Source organism: Linepithema humile, chromosome 7 (genome assembly GCF_040581485.1).
Source record: "Linepithema humile isolate Giens D197 chromosome 7, Lhum_UNIL_v1.0, whole genome shotgun sequence".
Taxonomy (NCBI): domain Eukaryota; kingdom Metazoa; phylum Arthropoda; class Insecta; order Hymenoptera; family Formicidae; genus Linepithema; species Linepithema humile.
This window is the reverse complement of record NC_090134.1, coordinates 3981899-3995873: the sequence shown is the minus strand read 5'-3', so window position 1 is coordinate 3995873 and position 13975 is coordinate 3981899. Positions and strand designations below refer to the sequence as shown.

At 38.5% G+C, this 13975-nt stretch overlaps 1 protein-coding gene across 1 annotated transcript in view; it reads left to right on the top strand.

Annotated features, from left to right (window-relative positions):
• The window catches only part of LOC105668273 (uncharacterized), a 112568-nt gene that overhangs the window by 83985 nt on the left and 14608 nt on the right, over positions 1-13975 (top strand). The window contains exons 3-4 of the mRNA XM_067358690.1: positions 1684-1914; positions 2393-2874. Of these exons, the coding sequence (XP_067214791.1) occupies positions 1684-1914; positions 2393-2874 (713 nt within the window). The remainder of the gene's footprint in view (positions 1-1683; positions 1915-2392; positions 2875-13975) is intronic.

Here is a 13975-nt window from a genome sequence, read left to right as displayed (position 1 = left end):
ATATAAAGATACATTTATAATAACATATAACATATTTTTTTATTTTTTAAAATTATCTAAAAGTTTTATATATATTATATATGACGTTTTGTTACGTCAGTAATGATAAGAAATTACATCATAAAACGCCTATTTATTTTTATCGTTATACCGGAAAGAGCGAGAGTAGAATTTTTAGATATCGAGGTATCCACGATGGGAGGTCCAAGTAAATAGAGAGACCGGTGAAAGGTCAGATGTTCTGCGCGTTTGTGCGCTTATGCATGCCACGAAGGTTTGCGCAGGCATTCGCTTATCCACCGGGCGTGAAAGCGGACTACGGTGGATGATGTCACGTACGAATTATTAGTAAAGTTTCCTATACCGTTCCCTGGTACGATGCGTGTCACGTATTGTGAACGTTTTACGAAACACATGCAAACATAATTGCCATATTAATACAAAACATTATATCATGCTGTGTATCATGATATTGCGATAATTATGTCGTGTTTTTCGACTCATTTTTCAACAATGTCGGAAGGACGACACAGCAACAAGAGATAAATAGCATACATAATACTATAATATAAACTTTTAATAAAATAAGAAGAAAATTTTTAATAAATGTAATACTAATCCTCAAACTTGAACATAAGTTAGATTTACTTATACTCAGCTGAACAAGTTACAACTTACATTACAAGATATTCCACGTTTTCTTTAAAAAGTAAAGATTAATTTGTCTTTTATTAAAATTTTATTTTTTTAGATAATTTATTTTTTTTTTTTTTTTTTTTTAATTTAACAAAACGAGATAAAATTTATTATAATTCCTAATAGATTAGAAGATCTATTGTATTATTTACAATATCAATATCTAAAATGCATACACGCATGCTTGTCTATTGCTTGACAATTCGCGTGCACGGAAGCGGCGGAATATCTTACGATCATCATCCGCTGCAATATTTCGATTCCGGTACGCTCGATTTCACCTTGTTCAAATGTCACATATGTCATACAGCACGCGAGCGTGCTGTCACGGCAGAATTTTTCTCTTCGCACCGAATGCGTTTCGTATGTCGTATGTATGCTTTCCTTTTATTTTATTTGTGCGCTCACACCTTCGTTTGTCCGATGTCACAAGCGCGACAACGGTGTTCACCGGTTAAATTGGCATAATCCTCTCATGCACGCGATTTTATACGCACGTCGCGTTTCGTGCAGCTCGTTACGTACGCAATAATTTGAAACCACACGAAATGATCGTTTGCACCGACCAAACCGGTCAACTGTGTAACGCGCAATAACAAAAAAACGTGAATCGCGAGTTATGCAAATTACCGTAATGCATTTTTCTTGTAGAATTTGACGCTTTCTGACGACAGCTTATTACGCGAAATGCCGCCGCCTACGTTGCAAACTTGTTTCCTTCTCGGTGCTTTCGTCCTTCTAACTTCCTTCGTACTTCTAATGAAGCGGGAAACTGTAAAACTAGAATTGCATAAGCAGCGTAATGTTTAATGCTCACAGCAGCGAGAGATAACATCTCCAAAAAAGTTTCTGCAAAATCTTACATCTTATAATTTAATCTAACTGTTATCCTGCTAATAAATATTTATAATTTCTTGTTAATAATTCTTTTTTGTGATTACTTGAAATCTAAATAAATAATCTATTTATTTCATTTTTCTTACGCAGATATAAATTTTGCGGTTCACTACCAAATCATTTGGACGATAAGGATGTGCTGGATGATGATCAAGGAGATAACAATAATGTTATGTCCGATAACGTCGGTGGAAACTTCGGTACTTTGCCGCATAAGAAACGCTCATTAGGAGTGCATTTCTCGGACAGCGGACCGACGGGCACTTTGGATCTCGTTAAACATCGATCGCAGGATTCTCTGGACGAGAACGATCCTTGGAGGTATGTAATATTCAACACCAAATATAATGAAAAAACTATTCATTCTACATCACGACTGTATTACGGAAAATTTGGTACGTTTTACATGGAATGCGTCTCCGTTAGAATTAATTATCCATAATAAATTCTTGAAATTCACCCTTCACTTACACGATTCCGACATTTCATCGCGGAACTGTCGAGGAGAATGGAGGCGTGGAAATTTGGAGAATTCCGAGAATGTCTCTTTGGACCTCAATCTCTGCCGATCGATCGATCGCGCATACTCTCGCATCGAATGCGAGTCTCCGAAGTTTGCACCTCGAACTTGTCGCATCCTTCGCGCACACGCGGCGAACTTTCCGTATTTTAAAATCCAGGAAAATGGTTTTTACGCCAGCCCTCGGCTCAAAATGGCCGTTACTTTCGACGAATGCAAACACGCGAGTCTTTCCCAGACCAAAAAAACCAACCGCAAGCAATTTCGGATTGATTTCAGATATCAGCAAAGCGATCTCGATCTGGTGCGGTGTCGTCACGGCAACTTTGACTCGGTCAAAAGAAATCGCAGCGCCGATACAGTGCTCGTGGATTCCGGCAGGAGATACGGTCGCGGTGTGTCCTTGGAGGACAGATGCCACCGAAACTCGGACCTCGACCTAGTTGGTACTCTGCCGAAGCGCAAGCCGGACGCCAGGAACAGTAGCGGCAGGAGCTTCCAATCGAACTCATCGTCTTCGCAACCGTGCATAGTGAATACCACTAGCGCCAACGACAACGATGACTTGCTGATGAAGATAGTGCATAAGCCTGATTGCGAACTACTCAAGCATCGTCAGCAATTTGGCAAGTGCGTTGATCTGAAGTTGAGCAAACTGGCGAGCGGTGAGCCGCAAGATCAGGGATACGCATCCGAGCGTTCGCCCGAGGATGAGCATCCGCCATCGTTGCCGGGGCAACCATTTCCGAGTGTGACACCCGGTAAGTAGCTAACATATTCCCCTATTCGTCATTTTTATCGAGCATCTTTAAATATCATTTTCTATGAATTTTTTATATTGATATTATAATAGAATTTAAATGGTTTTGTTTTTTAAAACTTTTACAATAGAAAAATGAGATTTTTATATTTTTTGTCTTTGCTCGTTGACATCGCAGGCGAAAGAAAGTCATTTTTATTTTATTTAAACACTTATCTTGCCATTTTTATTATGAAAAGAATTTGACATTAGCAGACGTTTTTTTATTAGATGTACTTAGATTTCTTTCCCGTGTTCTAATTCACGACGCCTGCTTTGCGAATGAAAAGAGCAGCGTCCGTTATGCATCGTGTAATTCATGAGTAATTAAAATGCATTCATGCGTAATCAGCTTATTGTTAGCGAGCCATATTCACTATAACGTGAATACTCTATAGAGCAGTCAATCGTGCGAAATATTCGCGTTCGCGCGAGAGAGAATCGATGGTTCGTAGGAAAACTGGTGAGAGAGAAGATACATGTGAAAATGCGAGCGCGCTTACGGAAGGTTGACATAACAGGATTTCGAAAGATATATCGCGGTATGGATTATGCACGCGTAAAACTTTTCCATTCGGCTGACAACACTTTCGTAAATCTTATTTTGTAGGACGCGGACAGGCCACCTGTATTTCCATACTCGCGAAATCTATCACAAACTTTGCGAAGATCGAAACTTCTTTTTTCTCCGTGACGAATGCACGGCTGAGCGGCCTTGCTACACGCGGTAACGAGTAGTTAATAAAGATGAATGGCTCGAGGGATATGATAGGTGAATGAAGATCGTGCTCGCCATGCAAATAATCGAGTCTAGCAGGCGAGGCATTTTTATATACCTCTTGACTGCCATTCAGATTTTCTTCGTAATTTATTCCTTCGCGTATCTCTATCACGTTTACCGGATAAGATGAGTCCATTATAATGATTGAAATCTGTTACACTTAGTTTGCGTGATTATATATCACCGAAATTTACATTTAAAAAAAAACTTGTTATATGAATATCGATCGAGTGCTTCAACATTTCCATCTCGTTATGGAGTTAATTTTATTCAAGCTTTACGTAATTATACGACATCGAGAAAAATGTACGTTATTGATTACAATGTATGAACGTATTTTTACCGAGTCTCATGACACCTAATGACACGGTGGATATATCGTAATTTAAAATATTTTAACAAGCTGGCTTGTTCTAGAATGATATGTGATCGCATCGATCAATCGCACCCCTCGTGAATTCCCACTCGTCGCGTGGGCTTCTGAGGAAGTAATAATTTTCTCTCGTTATCGTTTATAACAGAGCTGCGAGGCATTGTAATCTTTCACGTCTCGATTGGCAAATTGATCTAAAAATAAAACCACATTGTTAGTCGTCACACTCATCCATAATATAAATGAAACTTTTGAACGCTTTACTTTAATTAAAATTCTCGTAAACTCGCATCAGATTGGAAAAAATCTTATGGCAAATTCAGATAAATCTACATAATTTTACATACAACATATGTCGAAAATGGCGTCTCCGAACTGGTTGTTCGTGTTTGCAAAGTCGTCTCTTTCTTTCTCTCAGAAAACTTCGGAATGGATAATGCGTCATTTACTTTCGGTGCCGGCTGATTTCCAGACGATTTGATCGATTGCCGGTCGCACTAGTACGTTGCCGTTTGCGTGCTTTACATGAACCTGTACTGTGGCACGTGTAAAATTTACATATTTTCAATTTCAATCTCATGCATTTGGAAAAAGTTATTCACTGAGCGACTCTGCTGACGAATTCGTGGAATTATTTCTGCATGTTACTCTCTGTGTCTCTCGCTATTCTCACAGTAATTCAAGAAAAATATATTGTAAATTGCTGTAAATTCTTCTTGATACTAATAAGAAAACAATATTTGGCTCTTATTTTTTAAAATAATTTTTTACTTGTTATTTATTTAATATGTTTACTGCGTACATAATATCTCTCTTAGCAGCATTATTTTGACATACCTATAAAATGTTTCTTGTTGTGTTTAATGCGCATATACTAATATGTTTTTGCACACTGCTATTTTTCAGTTGACTTGTTCAGTTGTCAATATTGCCAAAGGGTCGTGAGAGAAACTGTTTTTCATTTTATAAAAGAAATAATCCAGAGCCAAAAAGATTAAATCGAAACACAAAAATATTGTAGCTCAAGTTCACGCAAGCGGCAAAAAGTCCAACCTTTTAACACGACGAAAAAATTCAATTTATTTTGCTGAATATACCTCGGTGACAGGATGGCACTCGTCTTTAGTACATATAATGGTGCGATTTAACAACACACCGTTGTTCGTTGCGCTTGATGGGCAAGTTTCGCAGCCTGGTAGTTATTACCCTTACACCCACGCATCATCCTTGCGTATGTATTCTCTAGGACAGCGGTTCTCAGGAACCGAAACGACGCGATGTAGTACTCCAGTTTGTAAAAATGCTGCTCATGACACACTTCATAATCGTAATTTGCGTGTTTTTCGTTTGCAAACTCCTACAGCTATTATTGCAGCGATTTCCTCATTACGCAGTATCCTATTGACATCGCTGCACGCGACAGACTTTCCATCTTTTGCGATTTTTACCGAATGGTCCTCTGGAACTCTATGGGAAAACGAGGACGTTCTTCTAACATAGTTTGCGTTCATTATATATGTATGCCATAATCCCGCGAATCATCATACGAATTTATGATTATCATACATTGACGTGACTTCCTGCGATCGCTTAATGGTCGCTTATCGTGATCTTACAGATTCGAGATCAATCGAAAGATCCACTTGGAAAGATTGCGAGTCGCAAAAGTGAGTTCGCAAAGGCAGAATCAGGCACTTTCGCACGTTCCGGATATATACGGTGGCTGCGAATGGCGGCGATACAACCCAGTTTGAGAGACCCTGACCTAGAATATACGCAGTCCTTTGTGAACACCTACGGACGCTTTGTGCGGACTAGTATTTGTGGCGGGATCCAACCAGCTTCGAAATTATAAGGCTGCTGTAATATATCGTTCGCGTGCATAGCGCGTCGCGAGGGTGTTAAAAATCGATACGCGATAATTAAAAGCGCAGGTAAAGTGCGCTGTTTTAAACTCCGAAGTACCCCACTTTATTAATTCCCAGCTCTATTGGTTTGAAGAGCGACTCTTAGTGAGACATTCTTATCTTCCGGCCGATATGCATCATAAAAGGCAAGTGCGCGTTTTAAAAAGCGTTCATTCATCTTTCATCGACAAGTATATTCCGCACGTGCGATAGAAACGTTTCATCTTCTTGTATGTAAATTTGATCGTGGCTTAGGTGAGTAAAGTAAACTTGCGCAACTAATAAACAACTATCTGACATTAGGATTCTCGTTACACAGAAGCATTCAATCTATTTGCTTCTAGCCGGGTTAGTATTATCAACAAGAGTAATAACTTGCCGAATCAATAAGCAGTGATATCGAGCATCAGATCCTTGTTATCTAGTTTCTATGTTTCGCAGTATAGATTGTTTACATTTGTCATTGTGTCGCTATGGAATCGTGCACTTGGACGTGAAATATTCTGTTCACGTCCGTAGTAGTCAGAGACTTGATTCAAGATTCTCTTCCTGATGCGAATGAGGATGTCTATGGCAGTTGAGCGTTGACTAAACTCGAAACGAATAAGTTGTTTAAACCTTTTCCATCCGCGTCCGGATATTGTATTACTCAAATCAATTTATAGGGCATTATTGTTGTTCATATTTCTTTGTTATTCGATTCTCAATCTGTTTGTTTCTCCCGTTTCACATCGGGGAAGAATTTAATCCGAGTTACACCGAGTCTTCTTCTTTCGCATGATTTTACAAATTATCTTAATTAAAATTCTTAGTTTTCTTTTATCGCCGCAATTTCTTGAAAAGAATCAGTGAAGCATTTTGTTCTCCTTTGTACACCATTTAATGAGAAAGCTTTGGCTTCGATCGAGCGAATGTAATCCGAATGAATGGAAGCTGTCGTAAAGATAAAGCCGTTGTCGGGAAGAGTCGGGTAATAAGTTCCGACATGACTTGACGATGAACGTTATGAACCATCTGGATGAGTACCTAATACTTCAACCATCAGATTCCATTCCCAGATCCACTCATAATCCTTAGAAAACTTAGACGTTGAGAAGGGATCGATTCCAGATTGGTCCAAGAATCTGTCAGAAAAATTAATATCGGTACTACCAGGACACATCTTATATATGACAGAAAACTGATAACCGAAGATTTACAATTTTCACCGCGAAATTTATCGTCATCTTCGCTGGATGTATCATCGAATAAGATTTCCAATCCCGTTGCGGTTGCTTCAAATTCGCATTTTGCGGAAAAAAAGGGACCCTAGCCTTCTCCCCGCGAAGGCCGATCTCGTTTGCTCATTCTGGTCCCGCCTTCCATCGCTGACATTGTAGATTTTCTAAGTCAAGAATGCGCTATTGATCCGCACGGCCGTTGCACGACCGCTCTTGCCTTATTCCGAACTGGGTCACTTCGACGTGCATTCCATGCGTCTCACCTATTGACCTATTTGTGCGGGCGCGGGCTGTTGTGACGTCGTCGGGAGGGAGAACGGGGCTAGTTAACTATATTGTTTTACGGTTTCGGCGTCCTCGCGCATTTTCCACGCGGGTCACAAGGTCGGCGCTGCCGGAATCGCAACGGGTTAATTTTCGGTACACCCGCCACAATGCTGCACCGACGGCTAACTGACCGTAATGCGAAGGCCGAGTGATATCGGAGAACGTTTTTGGCACGCTGAAGATCTCCTCTAATCCGGATGTGGTCTTTTTCGAGAGACAGCACTGTCAGAAACTGTCGCGACTATTGTCCTAAAATCATTTCTTGTTCCAGCAGTCGAACAATTATTTGTTTTGCTATATTCGGTACAAATAGTATATTATTTTTCTAAGATTATTTTACACGCTAATATTTAGCTAGAAAAATTGATTATTATTACAGACACATATTTTCGCAATTTATTTGTTGTAGATGCGATAATATGGTTGCATTGCATACTAAGAATAAAAATAAAATGTGAATAAAATAAAACAAAAAAATTTCGATGTTGTGAACAATTTATTTTATACAATGCGAGTAATTTTATTTTTTTATGTGAAAACAGTTTTCGTATCTCGAAAAATTTATTATTGTCGACCCAGATAGTATTTCACAATCACGGACTATTTCCCGAATATTGAAAATTTCAAAAGGGAAGATAGAGAATCGAATTATACTTTGCTGAAATTTATTTTATAGCTTATTCAAGCTCGCCGAAATATTATGATAGTCAATTTCCGCATAGACATGTGAGATCGCTACATTTGCAATGAATTTTCCTGATGCGAGAACGTTGGAAAACGAGGTGAAAAATGAAAGAGAAAGTAAAATGAGGAATTATAGAGACGATATGATATGTAACTCGTCATTAAGGTGGCGCATCCAGAGTGGAAAAAACTTTTTGAACAGATATGTAATTGCTTGATATTTATTCTCGTAAGATTTATTTTCGTGTTGTATTCAGTATTAATTAATTTCTACTTTATGTTTTATTAAATATATTATTTTTAATACTGCACAATGCAGCTTGTTTTGAACGGAACAAATATTAATTGCACAATAGAAGTGAAATATCTGGGTCTATATGATATAAAATTTTTCCCGAACGAAGATAACTTTTTGCATAAGAAATCTATGCATCAGGGAATTGCAAATAAATCGCGCGTGTAAAATATCATCGTAAAAAAATCTGCAATTTTTATCTACAGCTTTCACATGCAAAAGCTGCAATTTCTATGCCGTTTTAAAAGTATGTTTCAAAAGTAAGTAATGTAATCCTAGAAATTAAAATTATAAGAGAACATTTTTGCATAAGAGTCCGCGATAGAAACTTTTGGTTTGTTCGATCGTATTCAAGAGAGAGAAGATAGAACTTTACGGTTCGTTCTTGCAACTTCCGTGCATTGTGCCTGTACGCCCCTAATTGGTCTAATAATTCCGCCGGTAAAAACAAAGAAAAGCCGTAACGCGTTGAATGCTAATGAACGAGTAGGAAGAAAAACGACTTGCTTTTCGAAGAATGGATAAACGGCGCCTGTCTCGCGATCTTCTCTCGCCTCCGTTCCTCCAAAGAGATTTGCAGCAAAAAAAGTAATCTTTTTGTTTTGCCGTGCGCATTAAATCCTTAAAAGCAACTCTAACTGAAAATCGCCACACATTTACATAATTCACAGACAGATATAAAAAGTGAACTAATTATTTTATGATGTAATTATAATTACCGATTTACGTTAAGGACGATAGTTAAAGTATCATATTGTTTTCATGCTTGCATATTATATTTGAAGAAAACGTATGAATGGAAGGTTCTGAGCGAAAGAGTCAAGAATGCTTTCAGCTCCTTTCTCGTGTATGTATCGATCGTGTTCCGCGTGATTCGCGGAATGAACGGCTGAAAAACGCCGGAACTTAATTTCCAGCCTCGTCCCGACTTGACTCCATCCCCGACACGAAGGCAATTTCCGAACGACGACCCCTGTTTCGTGTACCTGCGCGTGGCGGAGATCGTAATTCGTCAGGAAATCCGCCGTCGACTCGGGGTACGTCGCGTGGCGTGGTACGTGGTACGTGGCCAGCCCGTAGCATGCCGCAGCATGAATAATTTCACCGGCCGATTGCCTAGCTAATGCGACGGCCATCGGCCGGGCGTTCCGCCGGATGCGCTACACGGCGGGGAAATTTTGGTTCTTCGATTCGACGGGGGTTAGCGTGCGCGCCGTATCATGCCGGGTTACTGGATAATTCCCGACAGATTGTTGTTATGCAAGAGGTAGCATCAGGGTCGGCTATGAGAGTCAAATAAACAGCCAGTCAACATGTATTGTATCGGAAAGATGCAATCGATATTAACGATTATGCATGCGCTATTGAATAAGTGCACAGTTAAATGGAAATGGAAATTTATATACGGAGAGAGAAAAGTAGATACTTCACATAAATTAGATGTTAGATTACTTAAGGATAAAACTAGGCGAAAATTATTACATGAAAAAATGACGTCATTTATTATGTGTACTTTATTCTCAAGTAAATCATTGTGTAGGAAGATATAAAAATTGCTAGAAAAATTGTGCTAAAAATGAAGTTTTCTTAATTTTACCTCGCAACTTAGCAATCTTTAGGTATCTATCATTACTCATCTGGATTTGCACTCTTTTTTATGTTGCAATTAAAATGTATCTCCAGGATCTTAAAATTCGTGCAAATCATACTTGCATATCTCCCCTCATTTATGCGAATGAGGGGTTTTCGATTCTTTTTGCACAAGAACTGTCGACACGACCCTGCGTAGCACGTCGACGGAATAGCTATGGACATCCGGAGTTTCAGACACGACCGCCTTTCTGGTCCTTTCCCGCTCGTCGAGTAATTCATAGTCGAACTGATGGCGATCGTGTTATCGTAGTTTAATGCCCTCTCGTATCGCATTAACGTCGAGTCGGCGGCGAAGTCGGTTATGTGCGCGAAATGCTTTGCCCCTAGAGACTGTGGTCAATCGCTATCCTGCGCGTGATCGCGTGTCGTGAATTTCCAGGTCCAAGAAATCGGTAATAAATGTTAAGAGTGTGCGTGATAAATTCAGTTCGTTGAATGCACTGTGATTCGCGATCGGCTGCTGTGTTAATGCAGCTATTTCACGAGAAAGAAACGCCATCGAAACCACTCGCGTTTCTCGCTAACATTACTCGGCTTTCTGTTTAATCCTTCATTCTTGGTCATTTCCTGATTTCCTTCGCATTACCAGTGCGCTTCCGCTAAACGAAGCAGAACTTGAAATAAAAGCTTGTAACTGAAAACGGCTGGAAGCAAGAGCCACAGCAAATTTCCTTTACAAAAAGAATTACAAAACCACCGGATGATCTTTTAAACACAAGCTCTGACAAAAATTGTTATTTTATGATAAATTTTCAGCAAATTGTAATTAATTTATCTAACAATGACAAATTTATGTATATTAATTAGTTTTTCATAAAAGCTGATCGGTAATTATTTAAAAGCTGGTCCTTCCGAAATTAATTTCTACTTTCAATTAATTGATTCGTCTTTCTGAAAACATCATAAATTATTGGAACAGTGTGCCACTTGGACAGTTGTCTAACTAAGCCCGCTCTTTCGTCTGTTATTAATTCATTGTCATAGTTTTCATCCATTATTGCAACTTTAAGAGCAGCGAGTGTGCAAGCTCGAACGAAAGTTCGCCGTTGCCGACTTTTAACTCTTTCTCGTTGCCGCCTTACGATACGCTTTAATAAAGCGCGTCATTAATCACGAAGCGCGATAAAGGGAAGCGTGTGTTAACAGCGCACTGCCGCCGAGAGCAGGTCAATGGAACACTCAACCGGATTTCCGATCGGCGCACGGGCTTTCCAGGTTTAGCTACGCGTTCTCAACCCTCTTGGGTAATTTATAGTCGAACTGATGGCAATCGTGTTATCGCGGTTTTGTGTCCCCACTCCTCATCGCCGTTACATGCTAGTATTAGTACCATCATTACTGCTTTTACATTTTCTATAAAAAGACCGAGTTTCGTGACGATTTTTTTTTTATGCAGACTTCCAAAGTTTGTAAATCAGGTCAGTCTCCGATACTTTATAATGGAGGGCCACACGCAATATCCGCTCGCAAAATTTACGCGACACGCTGCGACGATTTAGAACACGAATAAATCGAATGACTTTAGTGGATAGCATTAATCGTCAGTAGCATAAATCGTATCGAATATTTTATGAAATGTACGCGATATTTGTTTCAAGTAGTCATATCTCTGTCGTCAAATAATAATGGAATATCGTTGCGCAAGTATCGAATTTTGGAATTTCTGACATATCTTTTTTTTGTGATGCTTTATTATTTAAATATATGCATAAATCGGGGACGCCCCGTTTAATGTACAATTAATAGCACGCTGACACCGTGCTTATTCGAGTTTAACGCCATGCGCACGCCGCATATATATTCTTCTATACAATTCGCCTCGCGCGTTTATACAGAAAAGCCCTCGGAGCTTTAATAACGGTCTCTTGTCCTACTCGACGACGTATCGATCGGACGAAATTACGTCGGCGATATCCGGCCATTGTGCAACGTGATCTTTGTTCTTTATTACATTATAAGGAAACGTTTCTGGGCGAGCGGCAACGGGTACATGTAGCGCGAAGGACTGCGAAAACCGTCAATAATAATGGCTATTTAACAGTTCCTGCAGTAAAAAGAAATACTACCTCAATTTTACCCTTGAGACTAGTAATTTCCTTTTAATTTTCTGCAACATTACGCAGCAAAGACGAGCTTTTTGGCACAATAATCATTTGTTGCTGAACATAATATATAGTAATGCATGCATCACTTGTAATATTAATACATTGTAAATCATATTGTGGTAATAATTTGGGGCAAATACAATTTGGAACATGAGTTATTTAAAGAACATCAATTTACTGGTCACACATATATATATATATAATTTCGATAGTTCATTATTTGTAATATTATAATGCGATCGTGTTGTTTGCAAGAAATTGTTATGATAAACGAGAATACACATAAATAACAAAATTTATTCACTAAATTGTATGTATATATTTTACTTTAATAGATTATTAATAACTTAAAAGTTTTTTTACAAAATCAGCTAATATTGAAAGTTGGAAAATTATACATCTGTCACAACATCTTTTTAAAGCAAAAGTTAATTTCAAATTTATCGAATAATTTGTCACTAAAAATTTAATCCGATAATAATTTACGATAACATTCATAGAAATAAATTGCTGTTATGACAACTAATGAATAAGTGATAGAAAGATTTGGAGAAGATCACTATTAGCATATAGTGGACTGAACATTTCTCTTCTCTTTCAATCGTTGGATTCGATATATCATGTCTCGCTGACGATGTAGTTTTTGAGATTTTTCTTTCTGGAGATAACTCTTCTCAGGTTTTTAGCATGCTGCGTATACTCTACGATTCGTTCAATATTTACGATCGTCGACTTGATAAATGACGAAATGTCTTTACGGTGATGCACGGATGCGGTAGAAAATCGCGTAATAAATGACAGATGAGATATCTCGCAGCCATGTATGACGCGAACTGAAGATTCACGCCTCGTCTCGTTACGAGGAGCGAGGGATCTCTCGGATGCATATAAATCCCGGTCCTATGCGATCGTAAACTCGAATCGTGCATCGGTTGCAGATGCGTATGCTACTGACGTGCAGTAAAAAAGAAAAATGATCGCGATCCATCATGCATTGTAATTTTTAATATTTTTTTTATTGATCAGAGAAACGTATATCTGGAAAATACTTGTTAAGAAATACTTCTTTCGTAAAAGTTTCGTTTAAACTTTGATTCGTTTTTTATCGGTGCCCATGTAAGATATTTGCATATATTAAAACTATTTCTTGAATTCTTAGAGTACCATCGTAACGTTTCACTTATATGAGCTATAAAACTCTATCGTCTACTTTTGTAATGAAATTTGTTACTGAAGTTTATTGCAAATTCTTCTTAAAATAAAGTTTATTTTCATTGATATGACTTCGATATATGTTCCGAGAAATCAGAGCTGATAAAAATGAACACCGGAGCCGATAAAAATAAACATAACGATAACTCTCGCTTCAGTAAGAAAATTACACTTCGCTACCACGTCTAAAATCTAAAATATATCGATTCGATCTTGGATATTTGAAGGAAGAAAGCGAATTTTTGCGATTGGATCATTCGAACCATAGAACGAAATTAGTTAATTCGATTTTCCGCCGAGACTTAATTACTGCTAAGAAAATTATCTTGGCTCCATCATGGCGGAAATATAATCCGCCTCTAACGACCTAGATTTTGATCCACTTTATTGTGCCCGTTCTGCTTCAATTCGGAACAAAGTGATCCTTGATAATTATCACTCGTGCGGACGGAGTAAAAAAGTAAAATCGCCCGCGAGATCGAAAGATAGGGACGGCAATTGGCGTA